The sequence below is a fragment of the Procambarus clarkii genome, chromosome 43, assembly GCF_040958095.1.
Source record: "Procambarus clarkii isolate CNS0578487 chromosome 43, FALCON_Pclarkii_2.0, whole genome shotgun sequence".
Classification (NCBI taxonomy): Eukaryota; Metazoa; Arthropoda; class Malacostraca; order Decapoda; family Cambaridae; genus Procambarus; species Procambarus clarkii.
Window position 1 is genome coordinate 7495209 of NC_091192.1, and position 14892 is coordinate 7510100.

Consider the following 14892-nt stretch of genomic DNA (forward strand, 5'->3'; position numbering starts at 1 on the left):
ATTTTTGTACAGTATTGCATAATTATTGATGCTATTTACTTTCTTCAGGTTCACTAATAGAACGGGATCCCATCTTACAGCACATGGGCAATGTATCCTTGGCGTTGCATGTTCTTGGGGAGTTTGTGAACCCACAGTCACCATGGCAACCTTACCTACGTATTCTACCATCCACTTACTCGACCACTTTGTACTTTTCACCGCAGCAACTTCAACTGCTTAAGGGGTCACCAGTCCTAGGTAAGTTGCATATATCAGATACTTTCTTCTTCAGCATTAATATTTTACCTTGTTTCATGGTTTTTTCTGGGTTGTACGGTTCATTTTTTAACCCAAAATGATGAAAAAAGGATTTTTACTTTATTATTTATTAATTATAGCAAAGAAAAAGTTTAGTCGTCTTAAACATGACAAAAATATTGGGACCTACAGAAGGCTAATTGGTCCATAAATAGCAAAACCCTCGACAGATCTTCCTCACACTCGGACTTTCAAATGTTTGATTATTGTGAGTGTTTACTTGTGAGAGCCGGCATCTCCTCCTTCCTCCCCTCTCTCTCCTATTGTGAGAGCCGGCATCTCCTCCTTCCTCCCCTCTCTCTCCTCTTGTGAGAGCCGGCATCTCCTCCATCCTCCACTCTCTCCTCTTGTGAGAGCCAGCATCTCCTCCATCCTCCACTCTCTCCTCTTGTGAGAGCCGGTATCTCCTCCATCCTCCCCTCTCTCCTCTTGTGAGAGCCGGCATCTCCTCCATCCTCCACTCTCTCCTCTTGTGAGAGCCAGCATCTCCTCCATCCTCCACTCTCTCCTCTTGTGAGAGCCAGCATCTCCTCCATCCTCCACTCTCTCCTCTTGTGAGAGCCAGCATCTTCCCATCCTCCACTCTCTCCTCTTGTGAGAGCCAGTATCTCCTCCATCCTCCACTCTCTCCTCTTGTGAGAGCTGGCATCTCCTCCATCCTCCACTCTCTCCTCTTGTGAGAGCCGGCATCTCCTCCATTCTCCACTCTCCTCTTATGAGAGCCGGCATCTTCCCATCCTCCACTCTCTCCTCTTGTGAGAGCCAGCATCTCCTCCATCCTCCACTCTCTCCTCTTGTGAGAGCTGGCATCTCCTCCATCCTCCACTCTCCTCTTGTGAGAGCCAGCATCTCCTCCATCCTCCACTCTCTCCTCTTGTGAGAGCCAGCATCTCCTCCATCCTCCACTCTCCTCTTGTGAGAGCCAGCGTCTCCTCCATCCTCCCCACTCTCTCCTCTTGTGAGAGCCAGCGTCTCCTCCATCCTCCCCACTCTCTCCTCTTGTGAGAGCCAGCGTCTCCTCCATCCTCCCCACTCTCTCCTCTTGTGAGAGCCAGCGTCTCCTCCATCCTCCCCACTCTCTCCTCTTGTGAGAGCCAGCGTCTCCTCCATCCTCCCCACTCTCTCCTCTTGTGAGAGCCAGCGTCTCCTCCATCCTCCCCACACTCTCCTTGTGAGAGGTGGCATCTTCCCCTCCTCCACTCTCTCCTTGTGAGAGCCGGCATCTCCTCCATCCTCCCCACTCTCTCCTCTTGTGAGAGCCAGCATCTTCCCCTCCTCCACTCTCTCCTTGTGAGAGGTGGCATCTTCCCATCCCCCACTCTCTCCTCTAGTCGGAGGCCTAGTGCTGTGTTTAACAGCCACCCACTAAGATGGCTTGGTATGACCTGGTATTATGATCCAGTCTCTTGTTCATGGTTGCCTGCACCCATCAAAGCTTATCATAGTTTTATATTAGTGTATTGCATGCATTTACTGTGACAAACAATGCAGTGTTGTTTAGAGCTTCAACAAGCAGTGATGCAAAGAGTTTGTGCAAAGAATTCATCACAATTCATTGTTATGAATTTAAATTAAAATATAACATGCTGGGAAAAGTTAGATCTGATATTCCTAGAAGTGTCATGTGCACTAAATATAAAGTGAGCAAAACAATTTTGTATGACTTTAGACAATAGAAACATGTGCCAGGATGGATGACCAAGGAGTGTGTGTGTAATTACCCAAGTATAGTTACAGGATGAGAGCTACGCTCGTGGTGTCCCATCTTCCCAGCACTCTGTCATATAACGTCTTGAAACTACTGACGGTTTTGGCCTCCGCCATCTTCTCACTTAACTTGTTCCAACCATCTACCACTCAATAATAATAATAATAATTATTATAATAGTGTAATAGTCAAAATATTGGAAAAAATAATTAAAACTAAATGGGTAGAACACCTGGAGAGAAATGATATAATATCAGACAGACAGTATGGTTTTTGATCTGGAAGATCCTGTGTATCGAATTTACTCAGTTTCTATGATCGAGCAACAGAGATATTACAGGAAAGAGATGGTTGGGTTGACTGCATCTATCTGGACCTAAAAAAGGCTTTTGACAGAGTTCCACATAAGAGGTTGTTCTGGAAACTGGAAAATATTGGAGGGGTGACAGGTACGCTTCTAACATGGATGAAAAATTTTCTGACTGATAGAAAAGTGAGGGCAGTGATCCGAGGCAATGTATCGGACTGGGGAAATGTCACAAGTGGAGTACCACAGGGTTCAGTTCTTGCACCAGTGATGTTTATTGTCTACATAAATGATCTACCAGTTGGTATACAGAATTATATGAACATGTTTGCTGATGATGCTAAGATAATAGGAAGGATAAGAAACTTAGATGATTGTCATGCCCTTCAAGATGACCTGGACAAAATAAGTATATGGAGCACCACTTGGCAAATGGGATTTAATGTTAATAAATGCCATGTTATGGAATGTGGAATAGGAGAACATAGACCCCACACAACCTATATATTATGTGAGAAATCTTTAAAGAATTCTGATAAAGAAAGAGTTCTAGGGGTGGTTCTAGATAGAAAACTATCACCTGAGGACCACATAAAGAATATTGTGTGAGGAGCCTATGCTACACTTTCTAACTTCAGAATTGCTTTTAAATACATGGATGGCGATATACTAAAGAAATTGTTCACGACTTTTGTTAGGCCAAAGCACTTGAACATAGCTTTGCAGTGCACAATTAGATGAATTAGGTATAAAAATTAGTTTGAAGTGAGGTTTTTGGGGTAGTCAGGAATGGATCAATTTATTTCCCATTATTTCTTATGGGGAAATTAGCTTTGGTTTACGAGGTTTCAGATTACGATCTGTCTCCAGGAACGGAGACAGCTTAACCGAAGTACCACTGTACATGTAGAAAGGCAGTCTGCTGACGCTACTGTGCTGAGGAGTATTTATGTAAATTTGCGGAGATGGGACAAGAACAAAATTGATCTCCAGAAAAATTTGATAATGCTGACGAGACAGGTTTGTTCTGGCATGTTACCCACAGACACGATGGTTCATAGTGGTGAAGACAGTCCTTCAGGTAGTTATAAACTGAACAGACAGAGATTTTATGTGTTGTGTTGTTGTAATGCAGCTGGCATGCATAAACTGAAATTACTTGTGATTAGGATTAGCAAAAAACCCCGGGCCTTAACCCCTCAACTGCTCGACTTTGAAATATGACACCCCCCCCTCAGTGCGCAGGAAATAAATTCTCTGGAAAAAATTATTTTTTGTTTTGAAAGTGTCAAAAGCCCTTCCCTGAGTATGGGATAGTAACTGAAAGTCGAAATTGTACTTACTTTGGCTGCTATGGGGTTCGTAAGTTGGCGCGTGATGTCATCATTCCCCGTTAGCTTGTGGCGTACACTCCCGGGGCCAGTAGGGTGCCTGGGGCAGGATGCGTGCGCTGCCGCGAATATATATTTGTTCATTTTTTGCGCACAGTTCCAAATACATTTTATTTGGCTTTATGTGCCAATCCTATGTATAATGAACACGTACACTATATTATGGCAGTAGAACATCTGTACTGTCCGAAGACACTGTGTTTCGTGCATGACACGTATTTATATATACAGTGGTACCTCGGAATACGAGTATCCCTGTATACGAGTTTTTCGGAATATGAGCAGGATTTGCTTGGAAAATTTGCCTCGGAAGACGAGGGTGTTGATACGCGTACAGGCCGACTAGCGTATTTGTGTCCTTTACAATATGTATACAGTAGAACATTCATAATGTTCCATGGAATTGTGATACATGTGTCAGTAATGTGTCCACAACAAATGTTCATTGGCACAATATTACCTGTTTAATATTCAATATATTTACAATATGTACACTTTCACACACTATTTATACACTCACACACACACTGTATTACACACTTTGTACTTTGGAAGTGAGTGATAATAAAAAAAGCAGTCCATGGTACACATTGTGAATTCGCACTTGATGCACCAGGTACACACAGATTTTTCACTTTCTGTTTCTTCGTTTTGGAAAGATCTAGGGAAAACCTCAATGATAAAATTCTTTTTTGGATTCACTCATATCTTCATCTGTATATGGGAAAGTGGGTGCATCTATAAAAATTGGAGATGGCATGGGTGACGCTCGGCTACTACTGGGATACACTTGCTGAATCGTCCTCATCGGTGCTGTATCACTTGCATCCAACCCTTGTGTTAGGTCCTTATTGTGCCTAGCTTCATCAATATCATGACCCTTTTGTTCTTCAAACAATAAGGTCTGAATTTCACCAACAGAGCGAGGTCTTTCAACACTGTGTTGGACAGGGGTTGGGAGCCAGAGGCGAGTGTGCCACCCATGGCTGCTCACTCGGAACTGATCGAGCCAGCAGCCCTAGAGCATTCTGGGAATTTTTTCCAAAATGGCTGCCTCTCACTTGAGATCCCAGGAGTCCATTTTGTACCCAACCAACACCGCTCACGTTTTAAATGGGTACGAAGTCTTAAATTGGTGTTTTTGTGGCTGGCGTAGTTTTAGGAGAATGAGTTTCCTCGGCCAGTGCAGCACGGTGGTTAAAGTCAGCTAGGTTCCTAGCTGGGATGTATAAGAACCAGTTAAGTGTGTGGATGTCTTAAGTAATATTTGTAGATTGATTTAATAAGGTGCATCTTATTAACCCTCAAACCGCTAGGGGCCCAAATGGAATTCACACCCACAGGCGCAACAAAAAAAAAAAAATCCAAAAAATTCTTTCGTCTTATAGAAGTGTTCATTTTTGTTCCCTGATCACGGAAAAAATAACAAAAATATCGTAGGTGGCATATTTTAGCCGCAATAGGGTAGGGAAGTGTGGCAAAAAAGGGGCGTTGGCAGAGCCTTCGCCAGACGAGGTCTGCTCCACCCGAGCTGTCAGACGGCAGTTGCCACAAATATATTATTACCTAATTATTTCAATGTCTCTGATTTTTTCTTAAATTTTTTGCAGTACAGTAATATTATTCCATACAGTGAATTGTGGTATATTTATATTATAAAATGTGTGAACCATCGCTGTACTCAAAATTATGGTGTGCATATTAGTGATTCAATTATTATGTTCATAAAACAATAAACAAATAGTTTTGCTGTTGTTACACTATATACACAGGTTATATATAATTACAGTGGAACCTCTATTAACGAGTTTAATCCGTTCTGGCACCGAGCTCGTTACCTGGAAAACTCGTCTTTGGAAACAAATTTCCCCATTTAAAATAAAGGAAATAAATTTAATCCGTTCCACTCCCAAAAACATCCATACTTGTATGACTTTTTTTATGTAAATATAATATTGCACATTTAAATATAAATGTTTTGTTGTAGTGTTTTAATATTTACTTTACCTTATGAAGAGTAGTTGCTGGCTTGAGGGAGACGATGGGGAGGTGGGAAGGATGAGAGGGGTTATGGTGTGGAAGGAGAATCCACCTCTGAGTCAGGCGGACTCTCTCTTCTTGGGAATTTCACCCAAATTTCATTTCAAATGTCACACAAGGATGCGTTAGACCAGCACCAAATAAAAAACTACGTTGATTACACTCGTTGTGTCAACAATATAATAGTCTTACCACGAAGATACAATACAATGCCGTTTTCTCAAATAGGCAATGTGGTTATTAAAGAAAACGGAAATTTCATGGCAAACATTTATACAATCCCCAAGTCGATCGGATAAAAATTGGATTTTATAGAAATATTTGCTCAAATGACGCTTGAGCGCGGTGTTTGGGTGCATTCAAGAGAAAAAAAGTGTTACGTTCAAGCGACATATACCTGCGAAAGTGATAACACTTTCATAAAGTGTTATCACAAAGTGATAAATTAATTAAACATTTTCACACACCGGGTTGTCACTGCTTTATCAGGGCAGCTTTTCCAAGAATGCGTTCACCTTTCAAACATTCCAAACACTTCCCTGATCTCAGTGGAAGAGGCAGCATCCTCCCTTACCTCCTCATTCCCTTACTAATGGTGTAAATTGTTGATGAGGACCTGCCATACTTCCTTGTGAGATCAATCACACAGACACCACACTCATGCTTTGCTATAATTTCCTTCTTTAAATCCACAGTAATTGTGTCTTTCTTCCTCTTGACAACACTATCTTTAGCAAGCAGCTTCTTTGGAGACATCATGTGTTACAAATTGTAGTCGCAAAACCACTAAAAACCCAAAGAAAAGCTCAAATAAATCCATAGGGATGCTTGTCGTGTGAGATACAACAACAACACTGGCGTTGGAGGCGTCCGAGAATTTGCGAGAACCCGCGAGACGCTAGGAAGCGCCATGTGGTTTCACTCGTTAATAGAGGCGAGCTCGTCAATAGAGACAAATTTGCTGCGAGTGGCTTGCTCGTTACTGGAAAAACTCGTTAATAGAGCCACTCGTTAATAGAGGTTCCACTGTATTTGCATGTTTTGTACACCATAACGAACTACTAAGTTGGTCTTGTGAGTCAAAAAGCAACGAGGAGTGACCGCCAAACACCAGCGAGCCACTCACTGCCACTCCCTCCCTCAACACCACCTCACTCACCCTCATTCACCTCCCACAATACTCTTTCTGTATTTATTCACTATACACAGACATTATATATACGTATTTACATGTTTTGTTCACCATAACTGTACATCTAAGCTTGTATGGTGAGTAAAGGCCACAAAGACGTAGCTACTCACACAGTCAGCTGATCGGCAGCTGCCCTCAAGGCCAGACACACTAATGTTTGTCCTCCAACAATATTGTTTGTGGTGTTATTACGCTATATACACACATTATATATAAGTATCTACCTGATTTATTCACCATACCTGAACAAATAAGCTGGTATGGTGCCCAAAGACCATAGTGGCCATCAGTAAACACCATGCCAAGTCGTGCAGACGACGCTCCTCCCTCACCAAAATGGCGGCTCCCAACCTACTCCTCTCGCTGATATCTGACACTATACACACGTTATATATAAGTATCTACATTTGTGTTCACCATAGCGAACCACTAAGCTGGTATGGTGAGTGCAGTCAATAAATGGTGGCCACACACAGTCAGAAGACGACACCACAACCCTCCCTCCACAGCCTTACTCCTCCCTCCGTGGAGCACAGCGCTAAATATCACCACAATCCTGCTATTATCAGTATCCTGGTCAGTTTTATCACAGTCAGGGGGCTTCAGTAATACTATCACTGCTAAATAGTAGCAGTATCACATATATTATGGTATTTGTAGGCGATGCTGTGGTCACAAGCTGAACAGCGGTGCTGTGAGCTCGTGCTGCGTGCGCCAGCCTTGGTGGCTTGCTCAATACTGACGCTGTAACACCCAAGAATGTTGGCCTGGATTTTTTTTCTAGGTGGCATCTGGCAACTATCGGTCGTGGCTGTACTATAGCTGCCCCTATCCCAGGCGGGGCGTTTAAATTATAGCGCAAGACACGAAATCATATATAAATGATGTGCGCGGTTTCGGTTTTGTCACTGATATCATTTATATATGATATGCGCGGTTTGAGGGTTAAATCAAATCTTCATCTCTGGTGCATCTTTTGCACCACCAGAGATGAAGGAGCACCTGAAAAGTGCTGGCCTCCTGCAAAATAGCAAAGTTGTGCTGCTGCTAGATAATTGTGCAACACAACCATGAAGTGATGAGCTAGTAAATGACAATATCATTGGTACATTCTTACCACTCAATACAACTTCACTGATCCAACCAATGATCAAAGGATAATTAAGAACCTTAAGCACTAATATTAGTGGATATTTGCCAAATGTCTCAATAATCAGTCAGGAACAGTTAAGATCTTACTTAAAGTGTACATAATGAAGTCAGTTATCTGAAATACTTCTAGTGCATGGGACAAAGTAAAGCTAACAGCACTAAGAAATGGTTGGAGAAAACTTTGGCCTCCATCGGGTATGTTTCATGAGGAAGATAATGAGGCAGATTTTGAAGGATATGGAGCCAAGAAAGTTAGTGAAGAAAAATTGAGAGGAACTCCTAGCCTATGTCAAGGGGATTAACTCCCCAGAACTGAGAGCAGAACTGGTGACAGAAACAATAGAAGATGACATAGATAAGTGGATAGATTATAAAGAAGATGCCCCAACGTTTCAAAACATGACTAATGAAGAACTATTGATTTTGTTAGAGAAAAACAGCCAGAAGAGTGCAATGAAGATGATTGCGAGGAAGAGGATGAAGAAGCGTTAAAATACAAGGTACAGTAATATGGAAAATGTTCAGCAATATTTTGAAGACATTCTGGCATTTATGAAAAAAAGTAATAGTGAGTTTGACACTTAGGACAAGATGTGCCTGTACAATATGTACATGAAGATTTTACAAGCAAGAGCAATGAGAATTAAACAAATATCAAAGAGTCTTTTTGCAAAGGCTTCCAACAAAGCTTGTATTGCCTCTCCTGTACCTAACTCATCACGTTGACCCAAATGCTAAAACATCTGAGATTATTACCTCATCACCATTAATCTCCACTTCAGTCAACCCAACACCATCAAACAATAACAAATCATCATTGATTTGATATTAATGTAGGTGTAAGTCAAAAAGAATAAGAGGCAAACATTGTGAGTGTGAGAGGAAGTGTTGATTGTGTGTGTGAGCAGTGGCCTGGATGTTGTTAGGAGCAAGGCTTGGTGGTAGAAATTTGTTAAGAGGGAGTTAGGTTCTTTTTCTTGTCTGGCTGTAATAGCTCACAAGGATCACTGCTTACCTAACGCTATGAAACTGGGATATGCTGGTTCTCTATGTGGCTATATAATGTGTAAGATGTGGTGAATGGACATAACATTTTGTAGTATATTTAACCTTTGTTTCCTCTAATACTCTCCCATATTATCTTGGCTGGTGTCTCCATATCCCATGAAAGTATGAATTAAAATAGTGAGGATGATATGGTTGAGCAGTTACTGATGATATTGTTGGGCAAGGGATCATCATCCATTGATCCTTTTCACTCCAATTAGTTAGGAAAGAAATGTGGGTAATATATTTATTAAGCAGACGGGTAATTTATTGTATTGTTAAATGTTTTACTTGCAGATGAAGCGATTAAGCAGTTTCGAAATATTGCTCGGCAGTATTCATACTTCTATCGTATCCTGCACTCTTCACCAGAGGCCAAAAGTTGGCCAATTAAAGACTACTTTACATTTAAAGCATATAGGTGAGCTTGGTTATACTTTAATATTTCTAGCTTTGTTGATGATACTGGTTGGTGATGTGTTAGTGTGCTATGTGTATACACTCATGTCAACACTCAAAAGAAAGGTGTTAAGTATTCATAATTATATTAACAATTTTAATGGCTACATTTGCTCACTCTCACATTTTTATATTGTTTATTTACAAAGACATTCATAAAAAGTAAAAAACTCGTATATCATATTGTTTTGACCTCCCCAACACACACAATTGTGGCCTGCTTGTTGTAGCCAACTGCTTATCCATCCATTCATCCATGCAACCTGCCAGCTGCTTATCCATCCATCCATACAATCTGCCAGCTGCTTATCCATACTACCTGCCACCTGCTTATCCATCCATCCATACAACCTGCCACCTGCTTATCCATCCATCCATACAACCTGCCACCTGCTTATCCATCCATCCATACTACCTGCCACCTGCTTATCCATCCATCCATACAACCTGCCAGCTGCTTATCCATCCATCCATACTACCTGCCAGCTGCTTATCCATCCAAACTACCTGCCACCTGCTTATCCATCCATCCATACAACCTGCCAGCTGCTTATCCATCCATCCATACAACCTGCCAGCTGCTTATCCATCCATCCATACAACCTGCCAGCTGCTTATCCATCCATCCATACTACCTGCCAGCTGCTTATCCATCCATCAATACTACCTGCCAGCTGCTTATCCATCCATCCATACTACCTGCCAGCTGCTTATCCATCCATCAATACTACCTGCCAGCTGCTTATCCATCCATACTACCTGCCACCTGCTTATCCATCCATCCATACAACCTGCCAGCTGCTTATCCATCTATACAACCTGCCAGCTGCTTATCCATCCATCCATACTACCTGCCAGCTGCTTATCCATCCATCCATACAACCTGCCACCTGCTTATCAATCCATCCATACAACCTGCCAGCTGCTTATCCATCCATCCATACTACCTGCCAGCTGCTTATCCATCCATCCATACAACCTGCCACCTGCTTATCAATCCATCCATACAACCTGCCAGCTGCTTATCCATCCATCCATCCATACAACCTGCCAGCTGCTTATCCATCCATCCATACAACCTGCCAGTTGCCTATCCATCCATCCATACAACCTGCCAGCTGCTTATCCGTCCATCCATACAACCTGCCAGCTGCTTATCCATCCATCCATACTACCTGCCAGCTGCTTATCCATCCATCCATACAACCTGCCAGCTGCTTATCCATCCATACTACCTGCCACCTGCTTATCCATCCATCCATCCATCCATACAACCTGCCAGCTGCTTATCCATCTATACAACCTGCCAGTTGCTTATCCATCCATCCATACAACCTGCCAGCTGCTTATCCATCCATCCATACTACCTGCCACCTGCTTATCCATCCATCCATACTACCTGCCACCTGCTTATCCATCCATCCATACAACCTGCCAGCTGCTTATCCATCCATACTACCTGCTTATCCATCCATCCATCCATACAATCTGCCAGCTGCTTATCCATCCATCCATACAACCTGCCAGCTGCTTATCCATCCATCCATACTACCTGCCAGCTGCTTATCCATCCATACTACCTGCCACCTGCTTATCCATCCATCCATACAACCTGCCAGCTGCTTATCCATCTATACTACCTGCCAGCTGCTTATCCATCCATCCATACTACCTGCCAGCTGCTTATCCATCCATCCATACTAACTGCCAGCTGCTTATCCATCCATACTACCTGCCACCTGCTTATCCATCCATCCATACTACCTGCCAGCTGCTTATCCATCCATCCATACAACCTGCCAGCTGCTTATCCATCCGTACTACCTGCCACCTGCTTATCCATCCATCCATACAATCTGCCAGCTGCTTATCCATCCATCCATACAACCTGCCAGCTGCTTATCCATCCATACAACCTGCCAGCTGCTTATCCATCCATCCATACACCTGCCAGCTGCTTATCCATCCATCCATACAACCTGCCAGCTGCTTATCCATCCATCCATACAACCTGCCAGCTGCTTATCCATCCATACAACCTGCCAGCTGCTTATCCATCCATCCATACAACCTGCCAGCTGCTTATCCATCCATCCATACTACCTGCCAGCTGCTTATCCATCCATCCATACAACCTGCCAGCTGCTTATCCATCCATACTACCTGCCACCTGCTTATCCATCCATCCATCCATACAACCTGCCAGCTGCTTATCCATCTATACAACCTGCCAGCTGCTTATCCATCCATCCATACAACCTGCCAGCTGCTTATCCATCCATCCATACTACCTGCCAGCTGCTTATCCATCCATACTACCTGCCACCTGCTTATCCATCCATCCATCCATACAACCTGCCAGCTGCTTATCCATCTATACTACCTGCCAGCTGCTTATCCATCCATCCATACTACCTGCCAGCGGCTTATCCATCCATCCATACTAACTGCCAGCTGCTTATCCATCCATACTACCTGCCACCTGCTTATCCATCCATCCATACTACCTGCCAGCTGCTTATCCATCCATAAATACAACCTGCCAGCTGCTTATCCATCCGTACTACCTGCCACCTGCTTATCCATCCATCCATACAATCTGCCAGCTGCTTATCCATCCATCCATACAACCTGCCAGCTGCTTATCCATCCATACAACCTGCCAGCTGCTTATCCATCCATCCATACAACCTGCCAGCTGCTTATCCATCCATCCATACAACCTGCCAGCTGCTTATCCATCCATCCATACAACCTGCCAGGTGCTTATCCATCCATCCATACTACCTGCCAGCTGCTTATCCATCCATCCATATAAACTGCCAGCTGCTTATCCATCTATACTACCTGCCACCTGCTTATCCATCCATCCATACAACCTGCCAGCTGCTTATCCATCCATACAACCTGCCAGCTGCTTATCCATCCATCCATACAACCTGCCAGCTGCTTATCCATCCATCCATACTACCTGCCAGCTGCTTATCCATCCATCCATACAACCTGCCAGCTGCTTATCCATACAACCTGCCAGCTGCTTATCCATCCATCCATACTACCTGCCAGCTGCTTATCCATCCATCCATACTACCTGCCAGCTGCTTATCCATCCATCCATACTACCTGCCAGCTGCTTATCCATCCATCCATCCATACTACCTGCCAGCTGCTTATCCGTCCATCCATACAACCTGCCACCTGCTTATCCATCTATACAACCTGCCAGCTACTTATTCATCCATCCATACAACCTGCCAGCTGCTTATCCATCCATCCATGCTACCTGCCAGCTGCTTATCCATCCATCCATACTACCTGCCAGCTGCTTATCCATCCATCCATACTACCTGCCTGCTGCTTATCCGTCCATCCATACAACCTGCCACCTGCTTATCCATCTATACAACCTGCCAGCTACTTATCCATCCATCCATACAACCTGCCAGCTGCTTATCCATCCATCCATACTACCTGCCAGCTGCTTATCCATCCATCCATAGTACCTGCCACCTGCGTATCCATCCATCCATACTACCTGCCAGCTGCTTATCCGTCCGTCCATACAACCTACCAGCTGCTTATCCATCCATCCATACAACCTGCCAGCTGCTTATCCGTCCATCCATACTACCTGCCGCTGCTTATCCATCCATCCATACTACCTGCCACCTGCGTATCCATAAATCCATACTACCTGCCAGCTGCTTATCCGTCCATCCATACAACCTGCCAGCTGCTTATCCATCCATCCATACAACCTGCCAGCTGCTTATCCATCCATCCATACAACGTGCCAGCTGCTTATCCATCCATCCATACTACCTGCCAGCTGCTTATCCATCCATCCATACTACCTGCCAGCTGCTTATCCATCCATCCATACAACCTGCCACCTGCTTATCCATCCATCCATACAACCTGCCAGCTGCTTATCCGTCCATCCATACAACCTGCCAGCTGCTTATCCATCCATCCATACAACCTGCCAGCTGCTTATCCATCCATCCATACAACCTGCCAGTTGCCTATCCATCCATCTATACAACCTGCTAGCTGCTTATCCGTCCATTCAAACAACCTGCCAGCTGCTTATCCATCCATCCATACTACCTGCCACCTGCTTATCCATCCATCCATACTACCTGCCAGCTGCTTATCCATACAACCTGCCAGCTGCTTATCCATCAATACTACCTGCCACCTGCTTATCCATTCATCCATCCATACAACCTGCCAGCTGCTTATCCATCTATACAACCTGCCAGTTGCTTATCCATCCATCCATACAACCTGCCAGCTGCTTATCCATCCATACTACCTGCCACCTGCTTATCCATCCATCCATACTACCTGCCAGCTGCTTATCCATCCATACAACCTGCCAGCTGCTTATCCATCCATACTACCTGCCACCTGCTTATCCATCCATCCATCCATACAACCTGCCAGCTGCTTATCCATCTATACAACCTGCCAGCTGCTTATCCATCCATCCATACAACCTGCCAGCTGCTTATCCATCCATCCATACTACCTGCCAGCTGCTTATCCATCCATACTACCTGCCACCTGCTTATCCATCCATGCATACAACCTGCCAGCTGCTTATCCATCTATACTACCTGCCAGCTGCTTATCCATCCATCCATACTACCTGCCAGCTGCTTATCCATCCATCCATACTAACTGCCAGCTACTTATCCATCCATACTACCTGCCACCTGCTTATCCATCCATCCATACTACCTGCCAGCTGCTTATCCATCCATCCATACTACCTGCCAGCTGCTTATCCATCCATCCATACAACCTGCCACCTGCTTATCCATCCGTACTACCTGCCACCTGCTTATCCATCCATCCATACAACCTGCCAGCTGCTTATCCATCCATACAACCTGCCAGCTGCTTATCCATCCATCCATACAACCTGCCAGCTGCTTATCCATCCATACTACCTGCCACCTGCTTATCCATCCATCCATCCATACAACCTGCCAGCTGCTTATCCATCTATACAACCTGCCAGCTGCTTATCCATTCGTCCATACAACCTGCCAGATGCTTATCCATCCATACTACCTGCCAGCTGCTTATCCATCCATCCATACAACCTGCCAGCTGCTTATCCATCCATACTACCTGCCAGCTGCTTATCCATCCATACTACCTGCCAGCTGTTTATCCATCCATCCATACAACCTGCCAGCTGCTTATCCATCCGTACTACCTGCCACCTGCTTATCCATCTATACATACAATCTGCCAGCTGCTTATCCATCCATCCATACAACCT

General features: G+C 44.1%; 1 protein-coding gene across 2 annotated transcripts in view; it reads left to right on the plus strand.

The window, feature by feature from the left end:
- Setd3 (SET domain containing 3) overlaps window positions 1–14892 on the plus strand; it is a 115016-nt gene that overhangs the window by 46401 nt on the left and 53723 nt on the right. For both annotated transcript variants that reach the window (XM_045738489.2, XM_069300018.1), the window contains exons 6-7: window positions 49–240; window positions 9435–9558. In XM_045738489.2, coding sequence (XP_045594445.2) covers window positions 49–240; window positions 9435–9558 — 316 coding nt within the window. The remainder of the gene's footprint in view (window positions 1–48; window positions 241–9434; window positions 9559–14892) is intronic.